Consider the following 24,485-nt stretch of genomic DNA (forward strand, 5'->3'; position numbering starts at 1 on the left):
ACTCTTCCTGCCCTAAGGTTAGTTTTCCATCCTCAGCAGCTCCCCAGTTTTGCTCTCCTGATGGCCACATGAGCTCTGGTGCTGGTGCAAGAGAAATGAATAGAATACAGATCCTTTGATTTTGTGGTCATTTAAATGCTTTTCTCTGGCTCTCTTTAGCCCTGCACCCTGGCTCTAGGGACTTCACCCTGCCCTCATCCCTGCCAGAGCTTTAGTTGGGATTTGAGCTCTTCCGTGGACGGCATGTGTACAGCACATCCTGAAAAACTGCACAGAAAGGGAAAAACAAATCTCCTTCCAAATGTGTTCTTCTTCCTGAATGCTAGGAGTGATGGCTGGCAGTTTCTGTACCAGCAGCTAAGATCGTTTTATGTGTGTTTCGGTCATGTTGAGGCAAAACCAATCTTGTAGAAGTGTCGCTCGTAATGTCGCAGTGCTGCAAAGCTATTGACCAGCTGCGTACCTCTGGGATCTCCTGTCTAGTTTGGGATTGACCAGAACAAAAACAAATCCATCCTAATTGGCTAGCTAAGTTAATGAGGTTTTCCTGCCACTGATTGCTCAGTGGCAAAAACCAACCCCATGGGCACCGACGTGCAGCCAGGAACGGGTGGGCGACCCTGCAGCGCTCTCAAACAGCAGAGCTGGTCAAGTCAAATGGAGAGGAAACTTCCAGGGTACAAAGCTTTTGTTAACTGACCAGGTGCTGTGGTATTTTACCCTGAGAGTACGTGTGGGCAAGGACAAGGTCCTCTGTAGTTTTAGAAACATAACTTTGTGAACCACATTCAAGCTTTTACAAGTAATTGTAGGAGCAATTCAGTAACACATTAATAAACCATTACCTAATCAAGCTGGCAGAAATGATGCAGATGCAATTATGTCTTTTTATTTTAAAAATTTATTTATATTTAGAATAATGAAGGAATAATCCAGACCAAAGGTCCTTTTAATATATTATTCAGCCTTCCATTGTGATCAGTAGCACATGTGTAAGAAAAAAAATAAAATAAAAAATAAACAAGACAGGATCATGGTGATAATTCCCTGGTTATCCACTGGATAGCTGAAGACTTTCTAAACAGGAGGATTATCTTTAGTAGCCCTCAGAGTGGACTTTTTCTAATCCTGTTTTGAAATAACATAAACCTCAAGCTCCTGTGATAACATCCCAGTGTTTAGTTAAGTTCTGTGCATAAAGTATCTCCTTTTGATTTGAATTTTGCAGCTGCCTCTTGGTCAGTCTCCTAATGACAAGGTATTTCAGGTTTGCCCTTTTCCATAGCATTTATGGTGCCAGACCTCTTCTGTAGCCCCCACGAGTTGTCTGTTTCCCAGTATGTTTCATGCTTTACTGTGAAAGGACCTGTTTTATCCCCTGGACAGTTTTCTGATGCTCTCTCTACTTTTCCCAGTAATAACCCTTTATGTTTTAGGGATGCAGTAAACTTACAAGTATTAGAATGTGTTTACTGGCAAAGAGGCTCTGATCTGTGGTGCATTGGGGATTCGTAAACAGTTACACAGAAACAAAAAACTCAGCTCTAATGTCCACTGAATCAGGTGGGAGTCCTTCCATCGACTTTGCTTAGGAGTCTAAATCAAACTGCACTAAAAGCTTTTTGCAGAAATACATCTCCAAGTGGAAGTGGATATAAAACAAAAGTGGCTTTGACTTATTTAATCATTCATTTCCATACTGTAAGAAATGCAAAATCAGGGTTTAAACAGACAGAGAAGCTCATTTTCTGTGTTCTGCTGCTAAGTGTCAGCAATGTTATGTTGTTTCAGGCAATAGCTTTGCATGCTTTTGTATGTCACTGCCATGGAAAGCAGACTGCCATAGCCTGCTGTTCCTAGCCCCTCTTTTAGGCCACCATGTAGTGAAGCAGACTGTGGAACTGACCCAGATGTGAAGATATTTTTGATGGGGAGAGTGCTGGAGAGACAGTGGTGTCTACTCTTCACGTGTTCTCACATGCAAGTTTTAATCCCCCAATCAAACATACTGCATAGCCACAGGAAACAAAAAAAAAAATCTGCTACCAAATACACTTTTTATTTCATTCCAAAACATGTTCCTTGCTGTTGGCTATCTGCTGGACTCCCAGAAGCAGCTCACTGTGGGGTTAGGCCATTGTAGACACAAGGAAAGCGGAGGACTTACACCAGAACCCTTCCTTTCGATCGCTGCCTGCAGCATTGTATTAGGAAGCACATCTCTAGTAACACAGTAGCTGGTTTATTGATGTTCAGGTTTCCAAATCCCTTTAAAACAGTGGCAATGTAATCACTGTAATTCCCAAAGTGAGAAGCAGAAGGTGGGTTTGTTTTTTTCTTTTCCCTTTTTTTTCTTTTTAAATTTCATTGCCTGTATAGAGCTGTTCAAAATTTAATCTAGTAGCAAGTTAGCTCCTGCATGGAGTAAATTTGCTGGACATCCAGAGAGACTGAACAGCACAGTAAAATGCAAGCTTTTCCTTTTCTGTTTTAGATCTTGCTGTTATACCACACTCAGCTTCCAATTCACAGCCGCGTTTTCCTTGCCTCCACAGCACTGATTGCCTGAATCAGAACCCCAAGACTGATTTCAAACATGGTTTGAGACATTTTAGCCTCTTTGCAAGGCCCAGGTGAAAGGAGGATCATTACCAGCATTTAGGGAGCACTGGTGTGCTTTGGACATGAGGACCACAGACATGATGTTGTTAACATACCAGCTTAGGCAGGCCTACAGAAAGCAGGCTGCAGCCACCGTGTTTGCTTGAGGTTTCTGTGGCAGGCAGTATATGTGATAGCAAGGCTCATATTCTCTGCAGCGCATTGTACCTGATCGTTTCTGTGTTCCTGGCTTGTCTACAAGCAGCAATACTGCTGGCTGCAGGCGTATGCCAGCCTCAAGCCTTTGGTGACAGCGACAATCAGGGTCAGCAGCCGGCAGCTCGGCTGTCACAACCACCCCTCGCTGCTGCTCAGACCTCCCTTTGTGCTCTGAACAGCTCTTGAAGTCAGCTCTTTGGCAGAGCAGAATGACAGTATTCGCATCTTACAGGTGCTTGCGGGAGGATTTGTGGAGTGAATGTTCAGTGTTTGATCTGTAGCTGAGTGATGTTGTCTGAAGCCCACTCGTGTGAGAAGCTGCAGGCCGTGCCTGTCTGTGGGCCGCAGCGCTCCTCGTTAGGCATGCTTTCCATTTTCAGGCCTCGCCTTCATTAGAGCTCTTTCTTGTAGCTATTGCCTAGGCTTTGGGGACTGAAGAGGGATGCATCTCCATCCCTCAGCAGCAATGCAGAGTGAAATATGGCTCACAGCCATCCATCACATACTCGCCCCGTATGGGCTGGTGCTGTGCTGTGCTGTACGTGGCAGTTCTGAGAGCTCCAACCTCCACCTGGCCGCTGGGCTGTGGTTGCTCTTTGCCGAGCACAGCTTCTCTCAAAGCTCTGGGGTTATTAGCGTGTTATTGGACTGGTCTTCTGGTTATTCTTGCCTAATTTGCTGTTTCCAAGGAGTGGATTTCCCTGCAATTCCCCCTGAAGCAATTATTCCTGTTGGCTGAGGGGAACAAAGCAAGTCTTCAGGATATCCTTTGCTGGGAATATAAGGGCTAACTCTCGGAAGGGTCTGGGTTCTGCAGCGTGGCAAAGGGGGGGAATTACCAGCATTGAGTCCTTCCCTGGGCAGCATCTCGTCTGATGTTGAGAGAGACGAGGACTTGCCAGGAAAGCTGTGTGCAGGCCTCGTCTGTCTTTACAGGCGCGTTGTTGTAACTGGGTTCTGACCCTGTCACAGCAAAGGGAACCGAGCGGCATCGTACAGCAGCCGTCTTCTCGATGTAAACACGTATGTCAACGCTGTGTGTGTATATCTTCACCCTAAACACGTCGCTTATATTTTGTGTCAGTTTGCTCTAAGGAAAACTGGCGCCTCGTGGTGCAACATGCTCCCCGTGGAGAAGAAAGGATATCTTGGAGCTTGAATGCTGGTGAGTGGCATCTGCAGTGAGGGAAACACAACCTGAAGGGTCCTGCCAAACAGGGAGATACTAGAGAAATGCAAACAGTGTGAGTAATCAGGTTCACACCTTTTAAAGCACTGCTTTTGTTCTCATTAACGTGCTGAGGATGCGAGCACACAAGGGTTGGCAGTTACGGAATTCTCTGTTTGATCTCATACTTCGCTCTGGTCTGGGGGAGCTTTCCTGGCCATGTCAAAACAAACATTTGTACCTAAGTCCAATTGATGTGGTGTGTTCCCAAGCCTTTTTTTTTTTTTTTTTAATGCTCCTGGGTTTGATGCTATTAGTATATCACAGCTTTGCACAACATATGGAACTGATGGTGTGTTTCAAAGCTCCTTACACTTGTCAGAAACTTCTAGTCTGCACGATAGTCTGGAACCCAGTGATCTTGTGTTTTGCACTTGGCAAAATGCAGTAACATGATCCATCTGTTGGCTGTTGAATCAGAAATGAAGTAAAACAAAATCCGTGCAGAGGGTGATATAGCAGCATACCTACAGTAGAGTTTGTGATAATGAGGATTTGGAGGCTAAAGTTCTGCGCAAACAATTGCATTGTAAGAACTCATCATCCGTCAAAGGAAGAATGTTTTAAATCATGTTGCTGAGATTTCCCAGGGCCTCGGATTGCCCTGTAGTCAGACATCTCTTTTCCCTTGATCACATCACCGTGTTGTGTCTAAGCTCTCAGGTTCAATGATAAGCCGTGCCAAAGGATCTTTGTTCTTGCTTGGCTCGTATGGTGCTGTAAGAAAAAAATCACTCTTAGTTGTGATAGTAGACTTTCAAAAATACCTTTAGCATAGATAAGGTCCTGTAAACAGGACACTGCTGAAGCTGGAAGACCCACATGGGTTTGAGATTTCTGTAGTTCATCTTGGGCAGGTCCCTCTTCCTGTGTCTTAATTTCCTTACCCCTGAAGTAGAAATTAATGATATTTAACTTCCTTTCTAAATTGTCCCAAGCCTCACTGTGATTAAATGTGCTGTGTATGTGCTGAGGAGTATTATTATAGCATAAAGCTGTAATGAAAATGAAAACAATCAAAGAGGCACTGGAAAAACATGTCTTTGAGACAGTGGGGCTGGCTGGGCTCTTGGAAGAGCCTTATTCCTCTGCAGGCAGATGTCAGCGGATACCAACAGCAGCTTGAATAACACGAGCCCAAGTCCCTGGTGTAGAAATGGTTCCAACAAATCCCAGCGGAGCAGCGTCTCATGCAGAAAGAGCAGGATTGTGCTTGCACACACCCGTAAATTATCCCATCTGAGTGAGCTGGGTGTTCTGGTATTCTCATTGTTTGGAAATTTGTTGTTGGGAGAATATTAACAACCTCACAGCACATAGTTCTCTGCTGTGTCTAGGTGGATTGCCAGTCCCTTGAGGCAGGGGCTGTCTGGGTTTGCCTTCCACACAGCCAAACACATTGTCAGCACTCAATTAGATGTGGATATATGGTTTCATGCTGACTCAGAGCTCAAAGATAGCCACGATTTTTTTTCTTGTTGAGCATCCCTGCTTAGAGCGAGTGAGCTATTTTTACCGGAACCTTTCTAACATTTTTCCTGATAGGAAAAAATAAATCCTGCATGCTTGAAGTCAAAACCAAAAGAAGGGAGCTTTTCCCGGAGGTGTCTGTAATGTTCTCAGCCTTCCAGTAAGGGAGAATTGCAGTCCCTGCGGGTGTCAGTGTCAATGCCTCTTCCCTCAGGGTTACACGACGTGGGTGACCTGGGAGCAGGAGAGCCCCCCTCGGAGACACAAGCAGCCGATCAGTCCACGTAAGAAAAGAGCAACAGAGACAGAGGCAGCAGTGTCTTAGGAATCAAGGAGTGCAGAGCTGATGGGTCAGATCCCTTACAGGCATCAATTGCAGAGCAAAGTAGGTAAATTTGTATTTGGAGGGAAAAGGAGAGAAAAATAACAGCGACCCAGTCTAGTTCCAGTAGGCAGAAGCATTCTGGGGCTGTTAACTCAAAGGTCTGTGCTTTCTCTTTCTCCCCTCATCTCCTTTGCTTCCACTTCTGGGCTTTACTTCCCTGGTGGTTACAGACAGCTCTTCACAGGGGAAGGCGCTGGCTGAGTGGCAGCTCCCTGCCTGCAGTCCCTGGGAGATGTCTGAAGCACACGAAGTACGCAAAGAGGCAGGGGAGGATGCTTTCCATATCCACTGTGTGCTTGGCAGAGGAGAGGGAAGGGAGTGTAAGATAGATGGTTTTTAGAGCTATGCATTTTTGTAATTCCAGCTGTGCACAGAAAAAGAAAAAGCTGGGCAGTGCTGGCTATGAAGGTGCTCGTGCACCTGTACAGGGTGGGACAGGCATTCAGAGGCAGAAATAGACACCGAGCCGTCCTGTTTGGCAATTACCCTCTTCCTGCATTCTCACCACGGCTGGCATTTTAGTGGCTAAGCCACAAAGGGCGGTATGAAGACAAATGTGATCTCCTTTCGAAAATACCTGTACTTAAAAGAACCTCCCTCCCGAGATGGCATTCGTTATGTGTCACACGGTAATTTGCTCCTGCAGAAATGTATCTCAGCTCCACCCGGCGCTGGGATTGAGCCACTTCTGCTGGCACTGTTGGAGATGGAGCACTAAGAAATAAGCTGCATGGTGTACTTAATGGTGACTGACGTTGCTATACCTACCACAGCTGCTCTGAATGCAGTCCCTGCCTTTTCAGTGTCTTATCCTAAATCCCACTGGATTCCTAACTCTGCCCTGGCTTGCTCTGTACATCTCTTCAAGAGTTGGTAATGTTCTGAGAGGGCTTTAAGTGGAAATGGAAGAGGAGCTGTTGATTAGGAAGAGGCAAATGAAATGCCAGCTTCTGTCACAGTTCTCTCCTAACACAAAAGATTTGTGGCAGGGGGTTGATCCGGAGCAGCAGCTGCTGTGGTATCACTGGGATGCTCACAGGAGTGGGTGCAAGGAGGAGAAAATGCTGTGGGAGAGGCAGAGGAGCCAGCCTGGAAGAGTCTGGCACAAGCAGCAGGCTCCTTTACTGGAGTACACCCCTCTGCATTGTGCTGTGGCCTTCTCTTCCCAGCTGAATGCACAGGTAATTTCCCATCTTCTGGATAAGATCTGTCCTTCATGGTGTTCACTTGTCTTAGAACCCCAGCTCCTGCTCTGGAGTAAGCCAGATTTCCATCCCATCTGGTAACATGGCCTAGCTTCACTCACCTCCACTCAACCATTGCAGCCATTGCAGTGACTGTAAAGTCACTTTTTGTTTGTTGTAGAGCTGTGTCTAGTGTTCAGGAGTCTCATCTGTCATTTGCAGGAGTAATGGCAAAAATTGATTCATGGGAAATGCCTGTAACAGGCAGATCCTTTTGACAGATCGCACGGCCATCATATTCTGCATTTATTTGAGTCAATCAATGCTTTGATGCATATTTGGGTCATAAATACTCTGATAGCAATTGCATTTATTATTATGACAGCTGTGTTCTATTATCTATTATTTATTAGGTTCTGTTGTCCTTCCGTTTTACACCTTGTGGAGCTGTCAAGTTGGCTGTTTACTGGTGACAAAGCTCACAGCTCATTTCAGAACAGAACCTTCCAAAAATAAATTTTCCAAAGGGATTTGAGTAACAGCAGGCTATATGCTGTTGGAGAGGCACTGGACGATCTTTTTTGGGTTTGTTTTACTGGAAAGAGCAGGTTTGTGCTTTTTTGCCTACTTTTGCCCAAATTCCAGAATTAGACTTCACATTTATCATCCAGAGGTCATTGAAGCTAATAAGCCGGCTGATTAATGTGAATTTTGGATCACACCCTGTGTGTCTCAGATTTGAATTAATCGGGTTATTCAATATTTGAAATGGTGGGATGCTGACTTGGATGTTTCTAATTTTCCCTTAGAAGCTCTTTTAGCTTTATGTCTTTTTACATCATAAAAACGGCAGGAGATCTGATTGTGAGGCGAATGAATTTCGGTGTCCTTCCAAGGGCAAGGCCAAACTGCAGTAGGCAGAGGCAGTCATTTTCTGCTCCTCATTCCCAATAAACAGCCACATACCCCGTGTGCCAGGAGGCTGCACCAGCTTTGCGAGGTGCCAAGCACATTGGTGTTAATTCAGGAAAAGCATTTAACCACGGAGCTGATGACTCTAAAGTGCTTAATATAAGCATGTGCTTAAGTGCCTTGTTGGACTGGGGCCAGTGCAGTTAGACCCTTGCAGTGCTGAGGTTTGTAAGCCAAAATTTGTGCTAGCTTAACAGCCAGATCGTCCGTACTATTACTGTGATGTAATGCTGCACGTACTTCTTTTTGCATATGAACATTTCTGTGTTTTTATCTGTTTATTTTACTGTAGAAGCAAAAATAGTAAATCCGTAATTCCCACCATAAACATCACAGTGCAAAGTTGATATACACACAATTGCATGGCTTACAAAGTAGATGTAAATGGGTATATATTATTTATAAAGCAGCTTTGACATCTTCATACATTAAAAAGGAAGAGACATTTAGATCATTTCACAGTTGAGCATTCTGCATATTTTTGGGCTATCATGTATCACCATCCATGAAAATTTCATAATTTGTGTCCAAACCACTTTAATTGTATGCATACATTCCAACCAAAGGAGTGTGCAGCCTGCTCTTGCCTTTTTTTTTTTTTTTTTAAATTTATTTCCCCCCCACCCATTTCCACTCTTAAAATAGATGGCTAAGGTAGGACACTGCCAAAAGCCCACCCTGCCTTCCTGGAACTACCCAACGTGAGTCATAACTCTGTGACCAAAGGTGGGTCCCCAGGTATTCCAGTGTCCCACCCACATCCTCCCGGGTTAGCTGAACCCAAGGCAGGCAGTAAAAGCCAAAATTTATCCTGGGATAACTAAACAGCACTAAAAGCAGTGTAGTTGTTCTCATCCAAATCTCTCATCAAATCTCTAATGCAGACAAAAGCCAAGTATAAATCAGCCTGGTTATTTCTGCAAAGTTCCACGTGAATTGTGAATATGGTGTGAGCACCGTATTTTAGGTGTTTTCGGTGGTGTTACAGGTCTAGGCTGAAGGAGTGAACTCTGAAGCTGAGGCGATTTTGAAGGGGATATTCTACCAGGAGCCTCATTCCTACATGCCAGAAGGTCTTGGGTTAACGCTTGTTGTTTGTTTGTTGGTTTGTTTTTTTTTTTTTGGTGGGGAAGCCTGGGGGAATGGGAACTCATAGTCTTTCAGTTAAAGACATCCCTGGCCTGTGAGGGAATTGTAGGTCAGAACTGTTTCTTTTAGTGAAGTAGTTGCTCAGGGACGTGTGAAAATACAAATTCCATGCTGGTAAAAGCACCTAAGGAGGAGAACTAGAGCTTTTTGCCTAACTACAGGGCTGGTGCCAGTACGATGAGCCTGGTAGTAAAAACCTTTTCCTTACTGCCTCATGATTGCCTTAATATACTGGTAGGATGGATGAAAGAATTTCAGTTTTTGTGGCCTGTTTCTCTCTGGTTTCTGCTGCAAGGACCAACAAGGAGCCCATGTTTTGCTTTCTGTTTAAAATTCCTTTCAGCTTTCACTTCACCTTCTCAGGGATGTTTGTGCAGAAGCTCTTCATTTATTCTGCCCTGGTTTTGCCAATCCCTGGATTCTGTGCTCACAGCAGACGGTGAAGGTCTGGTGTTTTCAGACAGAGCACAAGATCAGTGCCTGAAGTTTCTCTGGGAATGAGAAAGCTGGTTGATTAAGAAGACACTGACTTCTGAAAGCCTATCAGATTGCCTGACTTTGTAAGCCAGGGCTGCAGAACATCTAATTACATGGAACTGCTCTCTAGAGGATTTGGCTTGCAGAAAATTAGTTTTCATTTTCTTGGCCTGATGTTTATTAATGATTTCTTTCCTTTTCTCCCTTTGCAGTTTTCATCTGCAGTTTCATGGTTGCGGCGCCCATCTTTGGTTACCTTGGGGACCGTTTCAACAGAAAGATCATCCTCAGCTGTGGGATCTTCTTCTGGTCAGCTGTCACTTTTTCCAGCTCCTTCATCACTGAACAGGTAAGATCTCTGCAAAGGCACTTTGCAGGGTGTCCTGAATTGCTGGACAATATGTTCCTAACAACACCCCGTGACACAGTGCTCGAGTGGAAGGTATCCCTCGGGTGTGTGTTGGACATATGGTGTGTTGTGCTGCCTGGCCTCTTGTGGTTGAAGTGTGATCTGGGTAACTGTTCTTCCCTAACTGTGAAATCTGTTATCCTTTGATCGTGCACATTCATAAAAATAACAAGTGAGACTTAGCGAAACAACAGTTTCTGTTGATAGAAGAGTTTTGTTTTGGGAGAGATACTCAAGAAACTTTAAAAGGCTTAAAAAAGACTTGAAAACAATCCATGGCTATACAGTGGGTCTCTTGTCCTCTTATATCATAGCAGAAGCCATTGGAGTTTGTTGGGAAGTCTGCTTATGGCATGTGGGATGACAAATGCACCAGTTTGTTTCCTTTCTGTCAAAGGCAGTGGATGATAGCACGGAGATTAGACATAATTTTAGCTCCTTTTACACTAGATGATGGATATGTCAGGGGAACTGATGATGGAGTTGTCAGGCTTGCTTCATTTTGTCAAGCTACACACAGCATCCCTCACCTGCTTTCGGCACAGCCACAGCACCCCGTTTTGAGGACTCCTCTTTGTGTTCTTTCCCTCGCCTATTAGAGGCGCTTAGAGGAAACAATTATCTGGCAGATTCTCAGGAAGAATATCCTCTTGTTTAAATCATATTATAGAGGAGGTTTAATTGCTGCATGTGGCAACATTCCTGGAGAGACAAATCACTGCTCCTGGTAGCATCGGACTGATTTCCCCAAGAGAGGCAGGGGCATTCCTCATCCTTTCTGCCCAGCTGCGTTCCAGAGATTTCAACATTTGGGTCACGCCTAAAGAATGACAGCCTAAACCTCTCCTCCCTGCTCCCTCCTGCCCACGCACGTGCTCTGCTGTTTCTAATAACAGAGAGTTTCCACCTAAAACAGGCAGTGGCAGTCACATGTCTGTCTGGCTTTCAAGCTGGCTTGTCACTGCGTTGCTAATAAAAAACGCATATGGCCAAGTGCAGAAGCCTTTAACTCCTGTAAATTGTTCAGGTTTATAACTGGGCAGGAAGCATCCTTTCTAAAGAAAGAACATCTCTTCTAAACTTAGGCTAGCTTTAAAAAAAACAAAAAACAAACAAAAAAAAAACACCCACAACTTTCTTTTCATAACATTTTGCAAAATCAGCTGGATTGTAGCCCAAAGAAGAGGGAAGCATTTTTTGAAGAACCAATTGGACTTCTCACATTATGGCCATGCATTCAGGCTCAGGTTCTCAGCAGTCTCACTGCAATGAACCTGGTCCTGTAGTTAATGTCTTCTCCTCCTCTGCTTGTTAGGCACTGGACCTGGCCTGATGTCATTTACGTTTTCAGAGCAGATTTCTAGTTTAAGGATTTGGGGCCTCTTAGCCCCAAAGGACTAATATATTAAGGATTAATATATATCATCATCAGTATACAGGAGCTCAGAGTGGAAGTGGCATATCTGTAGCCAACGAGAGGGAGAATAATATATATAAAGCTGGACTGTGTTGGAAATCCAGACCCCAGTGTTTTGGAAGTGACAAAAGAACCACAACCAAATAGCCTGATGAATTAATTTCTCCTGGATTTACATAAATACTAACTCTGGACCCAAACTACAACCTTGGATACAAACTCCCCCATATCTAGAAAAGTCCCCTCATAGTCCTGAGCTCTACCAGGTGTTATGGAGTATTTTGCAGCTGCTGTATGGCTGTGCTCTACCCAGTGGCTGCAGCAGCTGAACAAGGTCGTAAGCATAATCACAACTTCACGTGGTATCCCTGCCACTTCGGTATCCTTCTTGGAGGTCTGATCTCTAACTGTGAGGACATGCCACATTGAACAAGGTGAATTCCTGAAATACTAATGAGAACAAGCGTCAGAGAAAAGCTGATGCAGTTTTTTTTCTTTATGCAGTGACTAACCAGGCATTTTTTCAGATTTTTCGCTTTTAAGATTCATTTAAGGAGCAAAACACTGGCTTTTCTCTCAACATTTTTTCCTCCTTTCTTTTAAGACAGTGTGCGTGTTTGTCACAGAGAAAGGCTAGGAGCTGAAATGCGAAGAAACATTTGCTGGCAGAAATAAAAGCAGTAGGGAGGCTACTATAAGTAGATAACGTACTATAAGTAGATACATACTATAAGTAGATACACATCCAAGTTAGCATGAAAACCCATGGCTAGAAAGAGCAAGTTGGCACAGGCAGAGCCCATAGAATCCTGTACAGAAAACTCCTTTATGTGGTGACAACAAAAATACTGAAAGAGGCCAGAAACTACAGTCATTCAGTAGAAATAGCAAACCGTGTCTTCAGGGATTGCCTTTCTTCAAATTTTGACAGTGTCTAGTGCCCCGTGAATGTTGTCACTGTGTAATTAATAGAGTACACATCCACATAGTGTAGGTTTAGAGTGTAAATGGAAGCAGACAGAGGCAGAAAGCAGCTACAGTTCTGGTGGACACTGGAGGCACACAAATTGTAAAGGTTTCTGGCAGTGTGTTGATAAAATTTGAATGTATAAAGAACAATCAAAAGGCTGTAATTTGAGTGAAAATGTAAATTATTTATAATATATTGTGGAAACAAGCATATAGAAAAGGACATTTTCATTTGTCCTACTGTCAAATTATGCAATAAAGAAATAACTCATGTGACAAGAAAAGAACATGGGGGAGATTATTCATCAAGTAAATGAAGAGTGAATCTCCCTTCCTCCGAGATCTAAGTAATAGGCTCTCACAGGAGAGAATCAGTCCAAAATTTAAGGATTTAAGGCTAATTTTAGAGTGTATAGGAGGTGGTGGTTACAGAAAACAACAATGCATCATGCATAGCAAAAATAAATAAATAAATAAATAATCAAAGTAACGGACCCAAATAAATACTGTATCAGAGAGTAAATCCATAAATGCACTCGGTTTCATGGATGAAAATAGCTGGCGATAAATTTAACTAAAGGAAATCATCAGAAGTAACGTGACTGCAATGATATTGAGAAGTTCACATTTATTCTGTTAAATAATGGAATTTGACAATTTACATCAATGCACCACTTCTCTGTAGAAAAATGAGAAAAAAGTCCTCCAGCACTTTGTCTCTGTTACCTGCACGTTTCTGCTCTATAACACTGTTTAACACTTCCTAAAAATAAAGGTTATATAAAAAGTCATTATCAAACTTGTTCATTAATCTAAAATTGTTTAAAGTTGTTACATATTTAGGCAGATCTCTAGATTAGCTCTGTTTATAGAAACTTCAATAAAGCATGTATATATCTTAATTTGTGTTTTGTAAGTATGAACACCTGCTTAGAAATGACTTCCCTTTATGCACGCCTTTTAATTAGTTCTGCAGCTGCAAGTATACAAATTTTGGTACTTTCACCTGCAAAACCATTTTTTTGTTGATTTAGCTTCTGGCAACCATTTGGCTTTTGGCAAGCACATTGGGGTTGTTGGTTTATGCTCCACAATAAATCAGCAAAAAATAATTGAGCTGCTTGCACAGTGTAGAGTCACAGCACAGAGAAATTCACCGAGCGTACAAACCTCATGGAGTTTTTTTTACTAAGATGCATTTCCATCCATACAAGTAGCTAAATATTTGTCTCTCTCCCTCTATATCAATATAAACTCTGCTTTAATAAGTGATTATTTTTTCTCTAGATAGCGTTTTCATGAGCATAGTACCTGATTACCCGTGTTTTGGCTGAGCATCCTGAGCTGGCTGATAGTCCAGAACATCACTGGGAAGAGTACATAGCCCCATTTGCACCATTCTCTTGTTCTGAGCAGCTTCACATAAAGAAATTATCTGGAGTGATCAGGCCACATGCTGAGAGTTTATTTCTGGCTACTCGAATATCCACATTTATTAGTCATAATACTACTATTAGCTCTGAGAGCTGACCATTTTGGCCAGAAATCTGTCCTGAATGAAAGCTTGTTTTTGGCACTAACTTTCCCACACTTCTTAGCAGAAACTTCTGAGAGCTCAGGACCCCTCTCCCTCGCAGACAGACACCAGCTTCTTAAAGCAAGAAAGAACTTGAAGGTGGAAAGTTGCAGACTATTCTCCCAGTCTTGTGAAATCCTGCCATTTCCCACGTGAACGTCATGAGTAAAGCATATTTCTGTGCAAAAGGGATGCTATTTAACAGATGAGCAAAGTACTCTGCTAAGAAGTTTGGCTCCAGTAGGTTGGGAGAACAGGCATACCTAATAATCAAGCAGACCAGGCTGTGGTAATGTGGCTTTGCTGGGAGACATCAGATCTGCAGATGGTAACAAGTTTGGGAATGAAAAAGCAAAGAATAACAAGGTAAACAGGGAATATGCTTTTGAATCCTTCAGTTCTTTGTTAAATATTTCTGTTTAAATGTCAATATAGCTAACGTGATACAACCTTCTCAGTGCACCACCTGCAAGGTAATCACTATAGGTATGTCTACTACTGGTTTTTCCTTTTCCTCTTCTTTTGATTTATCTCTGAAAGAGGAAGCAAATAGTCCACTATGGAATCCCAGCTAGCCTGCAGTGCTTGCTAAAGTCCCATGTTTCAGACTTGACAGATCTATATTTATTGCCAAAGCTCATCTTTCAAGGAGTGCTGAAAGAGAAGCAGCAAATTGTATGAAGTATGGAACAAATGGTTAGCTGAGTTAATTTTAAAAAACATAAACACAAACCAAGCCCACACCCCTACACACCATGATTCACTCCAAGCAAAAAAGTGTGCTGGCAGAAGTTGTCTTATAAAACATACAGCTTCTGCTCCTTTGTTTCCACTGCATATGATAAATCCCCACTTTGAAAACCAGAAGCAAACAAAAGCCTGAAGCCATCTTTTTTGTATGTAAGAAGGGAACCGAGTGTTATCTGGGAATCACTGTGAATTGCTGGAATGTTTATAACCCATTGTTTCATCCTATTATTTTAGAGGGGAAGTCTCTTTTAGAAAGAAGGCAAAATAGATTCTCCAAGCACCTTTGCACAGTCTGTTATAGATACACTCAGTCCTTTCCCTCATGTGCAATTCTTGACTCCTCGGGTGGCTGTTGCAGAAATCTGTGCTGGGACTGACATGGGATGCTCCTGGACAAAGGCTCTTGGCTGCCTCTGGTGTATTTTGCCAGCCCTTAATGTGGCACTGGAGCCCTACAGATGAGCATCAGCTATTGACATTTGGATTTCTGCATGCTTGCCCTTTTTCACGACTTCTCTGGAAAAATATTGTCCCCGCATACTTTCATATCCCAGAGGCGGAGATTTGAGTGGGTCCTGCACTACAGTAGCCAAGGCTCTTGCAGCCCTGTGCATAGTGCTGGTATTGTACCCTGCTGCTCCTCCTGGTAGCTGTAGCCCAGTCCTGCTTTGCCTCTACTCTGTTAAGATGAGACGTGATGATCTGCACATCCTTTCCTTCCCCCCAGCTATCAGAGCTCCCTCCTCACCACGGCAGAGCTGCTGTGCTGTGGGATGGCTCACTGGGTCCCAGGTGAGGGAGGATGCCGTGCTGAAGCTGGGTGGAGGAGAGGGAAAGGATAAGGGCTCTCATCATCTCTCTGCACAGACTCCACTGCAGAAGTTCTTTAGGGACGGAGTCTGCATCACTTTCCCTAATACCTGATAATACCTAATATTAACTTGCATGATCTCATATGGATTATGTGAGGTGGATTGGAAGAAAACAGTAATTCATTTTTTATTCTTTCAATAATGAAGCAGTGCCTGGGCTGGTATTGAGGTGTGCTGGGCATCTGTCACGTCTGCTAGGGTCTTCAGCACAGCTGATACCAAATACTGCATGGGAAACTGTCTTCATGTAAAAGCAACATCTTCTCTCGCACAGACAAGTGTAATGAATTGAACTCTTGAATTGTGGGTCCTCATTGTTCCCTCAGATTTTGCTGACTTAGGACAGAAGAGATGGGAGAAGATTTACATAGATGCAGTAGTTGCAGCTTGCTGAAATAAAGTGAGTGTAGAATTACCAAATTACCATCGCGTGTTTGTCCCTGACTGCTTTATACTCCTACCCTGTCCCTTTCTACAACTTGCAAAGGAATTTATAAATGAAAACCGGGTTAGGGTATTCTCAGAGCATCAGTCCCCAAAAGACAATCAATGAAAGAAGAAGGCCTTTTCTAGGTGTTACCAGAAATGCAAGTGGTGTATTTTCAGCTTGGAGTGGTTTTTCCCTCTCCAGTATTTGTATCTATGCAACTGCAAAGCACTTGGGAAGAGTTATTGAAAATCCAGCTGGTGATGGCTGCCAGGAGAGAGTCAGTAGAGCTCCAAAGCTTATTCAGAAAGCTTATTCATATGATGGAAAAAAAGGAACTTAAAGAAACTATCATAAGGAATATCTCTACCATACATAGCATTTCCAGTCTACAGTGGGTCTGGAACAGGGCCGGTTGTGCTCTCACCTTCAGGACCTGAGAGCAAGCAAGGTTACAGCCCCAAGTCTCAGCTCCCCAGAGGTTGGGGCAGTCAGACACCACCCTTTGCTACCTATTTTGGGGTTAATAAATCTGAAATAGTGCAAAATCTGAATCAAATCTGTGGATGCTGAAAGAAGAAGGGATGCTTCTGTCATTCAGTGTTGTAACTCACCCGAACTGATGCATCCTGTTGCCAGTTCATTAAAGCGAAGGCAGCAATTTGCACAGAAATGTCAGAACTGCTCCTCAGAGCTCGGGCATTTTCTGGAGCAGGTGGACAGAGGTTTGTGCTGGGAGAGAATCCAGAAATAGGCTTGAGGCTAAATCCTAATTTGCCTTAGGTCTCTGCGAGGGCTCCCTGTAATTGCCTTTTTCAAAGAGCCATTGGTTATCTGGGTTATTGGAAAATGTTTAAATCATTATCATTGGGTCTGTGACTGTGGTTCTGATTCAGCTCGTCCTTTGGAAGTCTGTGGGAGCCTTTTCTGTGTCCCTGTGGGAATTGAGTCAGACCCTACATCTTTTTAATCAATCTGCTTACATTTGGTGCTGTTTCATTGGATCAGGAAGATGCCTAGAGACACCAGCTGGGGACTGTGGTGCAGGCATGAAAGATCTTCACAGGCTGAAGACCTTTACAGCTTTGTCCCATTGTTATGAAGAAACCTGAATTTACAGTCTCTAGGTTGGAGAGGAGGACGGGTGAGCTGCTGTGCCTGTTAATGGATGGTTTGGAGGCAATGCCTGCTTGTAACTACCATCCTGCCTGTCCTGCTTTTATTGTGCCTGAGCAGGAAATCTCACCTGAACCAGTTATTTGCTGAGGAAGCAGAGGGAGGAGGGTGTATTTATTCCATTGCCAGGCTGTGTGTGTCTTGGAAGCATTCCTTCTTGTGTTGCCTGGCAAAATGTACACTTGTCATACTGCAGCAGAGGCCTCACACCAGAGCATGCTGATGGACCACAAAAAGGTTGTCTTATTGCTTCAATGCTGTCTTATTGGAAGTCTCTAAAATGCTTTAGCATTGTGCTTTATAAATAATTATTACTGCATCTTAAGGTCAACCACATTCAGAACATCCTCAGATTGGAAGACAAGGAAAATGTTCCTTAAATAGACTGAGATTGAACCTGCTGGGAAAAAAAAAAAAAAAATACTGCTGCATGTGAGCTTCCAAGCAGACCTTGGAATATAGAGTAAGGAATTGCAAAATGTTGTATCAGTTTGACGTGGTCCTTGCAGTGGTGGCTGTGATCCAAGGAGCACAAACCACTCCCGATGCAGTGTGCCCCCATCGCATGCTGTGCTCCAGCGCTGGGGAAGTCTGCTTGGGTCAAACAAGGAGGCAAACGAGGAGGCAAAGCAGTCTGGATGGCACCAGGTTCTGGGTAAGCTTCCCAGACAACTGTGTAGTGAGGGTATTGGATTATGTCCCCTCCTGTTTCACTAGGGTGCTCAAATACAGGTCTGGAGAGTTGTTACTCTTCATTTGAGGGTGCAAGCTGACGTGCAATTAGCATGGCTGGAAATGAGGCAGTTTATGGCCAGTGTTCTTGAAGCTTATGACTTGGAAAGAAGCATGAGGCTTCGGGAGAGCTTGATTAATGATGCCTGACACACAAAGAAAATAAACAATTAATTCCACCCAGTTTAAGGCTCATTAGGGGGCCTGGAAACAAAGCTACTCTATTAACAGGGCCTTGGTGGGGCTTGAAAATTGGGCATATTGTCCTGGAAAACAGGATGCAGGAGAGAGAGAAAGTGTTATTCAGCTGCTTGGGCTTGTGTTCAGATGCAAAAGGATGGATTTGGGCTTTTTTTTTTTTTTTTGGTTGAGCTTTAGCTGCCTACTAACAGAAAAGCCTGGGTCACACTGTAGGAAGTGTAAGTGATTCTTCAGTAGCCCACACACTCCTTGGCCTCCTGGGTCGTGCATAAAGGCTGAGAAAAGGACCATTGTGCTCCAAGTAATGTGCAAATAGTGTGAAGATGGGAAGTGTCTTGTGGTACCGGGTGCTAAATCAGGCTTTTGAAGTGCTGGCATTGCTTTTTAAATGCATAAAGTTCACATGGTACACAAAACACTGGATTTGCAATTCGGATAACAACGAATTAGAGTACTAATCTCAGCCCCATTTAATGCGTTTGGAGCTGGAAATGCCTGGGAATGGTGCTGATCATCCTGTCTGAACATGATGGGCACGGTCTCATGAGAAGATAGTGACATAACAAATGCATTTAACATAGTTAAATGGGATTGTCATTTTGTTAAATCAGCTGGCTTTTGAGAATGAAATGAAGCTACAGCATGACAAAACCTTGCTACTTTATAGCGCTCCAAGAAGCATGTAACAACTGTTTAAAGAAGATCATGAATAAGGAGCTAGGTAGGAGGAATTGGTAAATGCATCAGCTTCTCTCTGGAAATCTGATGCTAAAAGTGAGACGTCACTCAGATGTAAGCCAAGCATATCGTAAGGGCGGCCTTTCTCACAGTGCTCGGGTGCTCCCGGATCCTGGCTGAGTCAGCAAGCCAGAGAAGTGTGAGAACAGAGAGCAAGAAATAAAATTCGCTTTAAAGTCTGGAATGATTCCAATGTTTTTTCAGCAAAGTTGCCTACAAGATCTGCCGTGCTGGTGTACTTAAGCTTATATTGTGTACAAAGGAAAATATGCCAAGAATCAGTGAAACAACCAAGTTGCTGGGGCTGTACCTTTCTTTGAGGTAATTTTATTTAAACCTTGAGTTATTCCATTCCAGTGTATCCTTTATTGACTATTAGAAATCATTCTACCCTTGAAAATACATATAATTAGTACAAAACTTTCACACCTGGGTGTCCCAGTCAGTTGGCTGATGCTTTTTTCAAGGGGTGTTGAGAAATCACAGTTTTTGCAGTTGTCTCAGGGAGAGGAACATGGGGTTCTGCTCTCCAAGAACCTGTTGAATTTGATTAAATTTCCGTTTAAAAATTGATCCAAACCAAAGCAAAGCATGATTGAGCCAAGACAGCCCATCAGGTTAATGTGGTTAGATCTCATAAGTTTCTATAAGCATCAAAGAAGGTGGAGATGTTGTTAGCGTTGTGTTCCACTGCCTGTAAGTTTTTATTCTGAAAAAAAATCTGCTATTTGTTTACAGCCAGGTTGCCTGGATTCAATCTCTGCTCATGACTCATCCCGTGGCTGGAACACGCCAGCCTGTTGCTGCCTGTGAATACTCTTCAGTGTTGTGTATTCCAGGTGATACTCCAGCTACTGTTATCTGAAAGATTGGCTGTCAAGAGCCTTGCATGGTTTCCACAATTGCAAAACTCTGCTGTGGTTCTCCCAATCTTTGTGATTACGTTATGGTTGCCTTGGCACGTCCTGGTGAGGGAATGGTGATAATGGCTAATGCTGGAGATATTTGTTGCAAGCGCCACTAAGTGTGTCCCGCATGACAGATTTGGAACAAGAAACAACAGTTTGTTTCCGACCCAGAACCACTAACTTTTCTCAGGGGAGCACTTTTGGAAGATACATTCTGGCCAAAGTGTGTGTAATGGTGCTGTAACACGGATAAATGACCACTATTTCAGCCATCTGAAATGTTACAGGCTCCTTTTTTGCCTGACACCAGATCCACAAGGATGAAAAGAAGTGCTTTAACTCAGTGTCCTAGCAAGCACTGGCAACATGGGACACTTTACGATCCCTGTGATTTATTTGAAAACATCAACCTTTTTCTTTAAGGTCTGTTTTATAAGCAGCTGTGCATATAGCACTCCACCGGACGGTGTTCTGGTGCATAAGCACGCTGCTCTGTTACATTCCTTCCAGTTACATTCCAGACCCCCTTCTTTAATGACCAATATTAATGACCAAGACTAAATTGAGAAGAACATAAATCCCCACATTTGAGTGTCATATAATGTTTTTACCAAGTCAGGTCAATCAGATGAAAAGCCCTTCAATTAGAAAGCTGAAATCCAGCTTTGTCTTAACTGAGGCTTTTGTCCTGGCCTGGTGGCGATGCTTCATCACCCAGTATCTTGTAATTACATTACTTAATTAGATAGAGAATGTGAATTAGGTTTTTTCTTTTTCTTCTTCGTTTTCTTCTTCTTCTTTTTCTTTTTCTTCTTCTTTTTCTTCTTCTTTTTCTTCTTCTTCTTTTCTTTTTCTTCTTCTTTTCTTTTTCTTTTTCTTTTTCTTTTTCTTTTTCTTTTTCTTTTTCTTTTTCTTTTTCTTTTTCTTTTTCTTTTTCTTTTTCTTTTTCTTTTTCTTTTTCTTTTTCTTTTTATTTTTATTTTTCTTCTTATTTTTCTTCTTATTTTTCTTCTTATTTTTCTTTTTCTTTTTCTCTTTTCCCTTTTTCTCTTTTTCCTTTCCCTTTCCCTTTTCCTTTCCCTTTTTCTCTTTTCCCTTTTTCCTTTCCCTTTCCCTTTTCCCTTTTCCCTTTTTCCTTTTTCCTTTTTCCTTTTTCCTTTTCTTTTTTCCTTTTTCCTTTTCCTTTTCCTTTTCCTTTTCCTTTTCCTTTTCCTTTTCCTTTTCCTTTTCCTTTTCCTTTTCCTTTTCCTTTTCCTTTTCCTTTTCCTTTTCCTTTTCTTTTCCTACCCCAAAATGACTGAAAAGTAATAGAAAAGTCTCTTGGGACTGCCACAAGTTTGAAGAGAGGCCAGTGATGGGAAGCTGGATTTCAGAGGAGCTAAGAAAATCTTGGCCCTGATTTTTGTATGTGTGGAGCACACAGCAGCTCCCTGCTGGCTCTGGGAAGCACCATGGGAGTCTTGCTACTTTCAGGGTATTTTTGTTTTTGTTTTTTCTCCAGAGTGCTTAATTAGATGCTTCACTTTAGAGCCTATCTGTAGGTATCCAGTTGTTAAACACTTTAGTTGCTGATTGAAGTGCATGAGAAGTGAAAAAGTAGCATCTTATAGTCTTTATTGGTTAATCTTACATACTAAATGATAATATAAATCTCATAATATAAGATCACTTTAATCAGCCAGCATCTCAAATAGATTTCCAAATAAAACTCTCCACATTCAATTAAGTGTGCCTGAACAGGCCACCTGGGAGAACTAAAGCCATTAACAAATACTAGAGACAATCAAAGGAAAGGTGAGTGGACTTTGTTTCATCTCCCTTGCTAAATTCTATGTATAAATATGTATTTAGTTCTCTTTCTCCTTGCTGTAGTCTCTTTTGTACTCCTTGGGGGGCTCTGAATACCAGATGAATTTTCCCAGAAGGAAATTGTTCAAAGGTGAGGAGCTTAGAGTTAAAAGTTGGTAGGCCACTGAATGCATCCAAAATGAGCCAAAGTTTTGAAGTGTTTGACATGGTGTAGTTGGATGCTATAGAAGAATCAGATTTGCTTTAGAAACTGTAGTGTAAATCCATCCAAATTCAAAGGGTTATAAAGTAATGCTTGAGTAAATGACTGAACAAGTGTGCTGAGGTTTCAGTAACTCAGCAGCTTGCATCTTGGTATGGTGTACTGGTCTTGGTATGGTTTACTGGTCTCATCTGTAACATGCTTGTAACCTTCAGCCACCATATAATAAGCAGGTGTGAATCAAATGAGCATATTCCCTCACACATTTATTTGCTGTGCCTATCTATGTGGAGAAGCAGGTTGGGTACTTGAAGGAAGTCTGAGAGCATTTTCACTTCAGTACCTGAAAGTAACCTGCTCTGGAGAATTCAGGGGAAGACCTTTGGGTATGATAAGCGTCCATCATTGGACACGAATATTTAAACTTGTACACTTCCTGTGCCCAAGAAGAACTCAGGGAAGCCAAGTGAAGAAAAGCCTGCTTGGGGTGAAGGCGATAGAGACGCAGTAGATAAGATGGTGTCTGCCCTATGGATGTGAGAATTTGAACACCTTACCTTTGCTAAGGTGGCATCCTTCCTCCAGAACTGTGCTCCTACCCCTAGAGAGCCTGTAGTGATGATTCAGAAAAGCTAACTTGTTGCTTTGTTATTACTGTTCACTGTCCAGTGTGACATGTAATGGGGTCATGTCCTTCACTTCAAACCAGGTAAACTGCTTGGTCAAGCTCTGATGTGTGCAGGGGTACTTGAGCTTTCAGGCCAGGACATTCAACTGCTGGAGGGTTCTTCTCACAGTAAGCTTGGCTGAAGGAGATGCTGTTCAGGGAGGCAGTGGAAAGCCCCAAGAACAATTTTGACATGAACCTGAGCCAGTGTATACTCTTGACATCAAGTGTGTTTGGAAAGACCTAGAGGACCTTTATTTCTGTACCTAAAATCTGCTTTACGAAGCCTTGAATAGCCTTCATCCTCTGAAAAGCAGCTTTACAAATTCTTGCTGTCTTTTCCATGTCATCAAACAATACTGAGGAATGCATAGCTCCCTGGGGAGGCTCAGACTCAGCCTGCTGTGTTGCTTTAATTTCAGAGCTTTCTATCAAAGACTCGATCCAACCCAGAGCTGCAGTGAGAAATGCTGAATAGGATGTGAAGCACAGGATGAGGACAGGGCTGTATGGCCTCCCAGTTCTATCTTGTTAAGACCTGCAGCTGGAGAGAGTGTAAGGCCAAATGTTCTTGTAAGCCTTTTCAAGATGTCTTCTAGCCTCAGATATGGAGGAGAAAAGGTTCAGGGAGATCCTATCAATGTGTATCAATAGCTTTTAGAGGGCAGTAAGGGTGGAGCAAGACCCTTCTCAATGATGCCCAGAGGAAAGATGAGGCAATAGGCATAAGCTGAAATGAGAAAATTCCATTTAAAGATAAGAAGAAACATTTTTACTGTGAAGATGGTAAAATATTATAACAGGTTGTCCAGAGAGGCTGTAGCTTCTCCATCCTTGGAGATATTCAAGACACGATCCTGAGCTACCTGTTGTGACTTTGAGCAGGGGACTTGGACCTGCAGAGGCTTGTTCCTTCCAACCTCAACCATACTTTGATTCTGTGATGTTCAGGCAAAGGAGAACGGTGTGACAATGATGAGGAAAGATGGACTTGGCTTCAAGAGTTCAATTTGAAAGGAGGCAACCATAGAACTTAAATCCAATAGTGATACAAGGTACAGGAGATGTTGTGTGCAGCAGTGACTTACAAGGCTGTTGTGGTTATAGAGATGGGGAGGGAAAAGTGGTTATGTGTAAGTGATGATATACACTACAGGGGGAAAAAAGAGGGGTCTAAGCCCACTTGCTTCTCTGCAGTGGACCAAACAGCAAAAGAACCGGCAACTGCAGTGAGTCTCCCCAGGCTTCCCTGCCAGCACCACTCATGTCTGTTAAAGGAAGAAAGTCATGGTGGAGGTGAGAAGAGTTGTTTATAGCTAGCCAGACAGATAGCTGTACTATGAACCTCTAAGTGCACTTCTATCTCTCTATTAAAAATACTAAAATAATAGACAGCTGAGTGCTGGCAGCTCACACCATTACATCAGAGCTGATATTTCAACAGCCTGTTGCCAATCAGGCTCCACACAAGCATGCACCATGGCTAGGCCAGTTCCATGCCACACAGACTAAACATAAGCGGCTCCTTTCAGTTGTGGGAAATCCTGAAAAAAATGCTTGCCCAACCTATTGAAGCAGAAGGAAAATACCTACCAACAAAACATCTAGTGAACAGTTCTGCTCCCATGGTTTTATATATTTTGTTTTCTCTGATGGCAATCTTCATGACTGATTAGTTAGGAATACTTGTAGATGAAGGCAGATATTTGTCTCCCCTTGTTTTTGCACAAAGATTTCCCTGACAGTAAGAAACCAAATGGCCAAAATTTGGCATGAATATTCAGTTGCTTAAAAGTCTAGGCTGCACTTGACAGAAAGACATGCTCTTCAGGACTGGCACAGAGAGACTCACAAATGCTGAATGTGTGTCCCCTCTAGCTTTTCATAAGTTTGATTCTCTTTTAATTGAAGGACAGTTAGGACCATTCACACGACAAGGTAAGAGGT

At 42.8% G+C, this 24,485-nt stretch overlaps 1 protein-coding gene across 3 annotated transcripts in view; it reads left to right on the top strand.

The window, feature by feature from the left end:
• LOC137842224 (sphingosine-1-phosphate transporter SPNS2-like) overlaps nucleotides 1–24,485 on the top strand; it is a 134,730-nt gene that overhangs the window by 51,147 nt on the left and 59,098 nt on the right. For all 3 annotated transcript variants that reach the window (XR_011088968.1, XR_011088967.1, XM_068655987.1), the window contains exon 3: nucleotides 9,898–10,034. Coding sequence is in view for 1 of the 3 variants with exons in the window: in XM_068655987.1 (XP_068512088.1) it covers nucleotides 9,898–10,034 (137 nt within the window). In the remaining 2 variants the exon portion in view is untranslated. The remainder of the gene's footprint in view (nucleotides 1–9,897; nucleotides 10,035–24,485) is intronic.

The sequence above is a fragment of the Anas acuta genome, chromosome 19, assembly GCF_963932015.1.
Source record: "Anas acuta chromosome 19, bAnaAcu1.1, whole genome shotgun sequence".
Taxonomy (NCBI): Eukaryota; Metazoa; Chordata; class Aves; order Anseriformes; family Anatidae; genus Anas; species Anas acuta.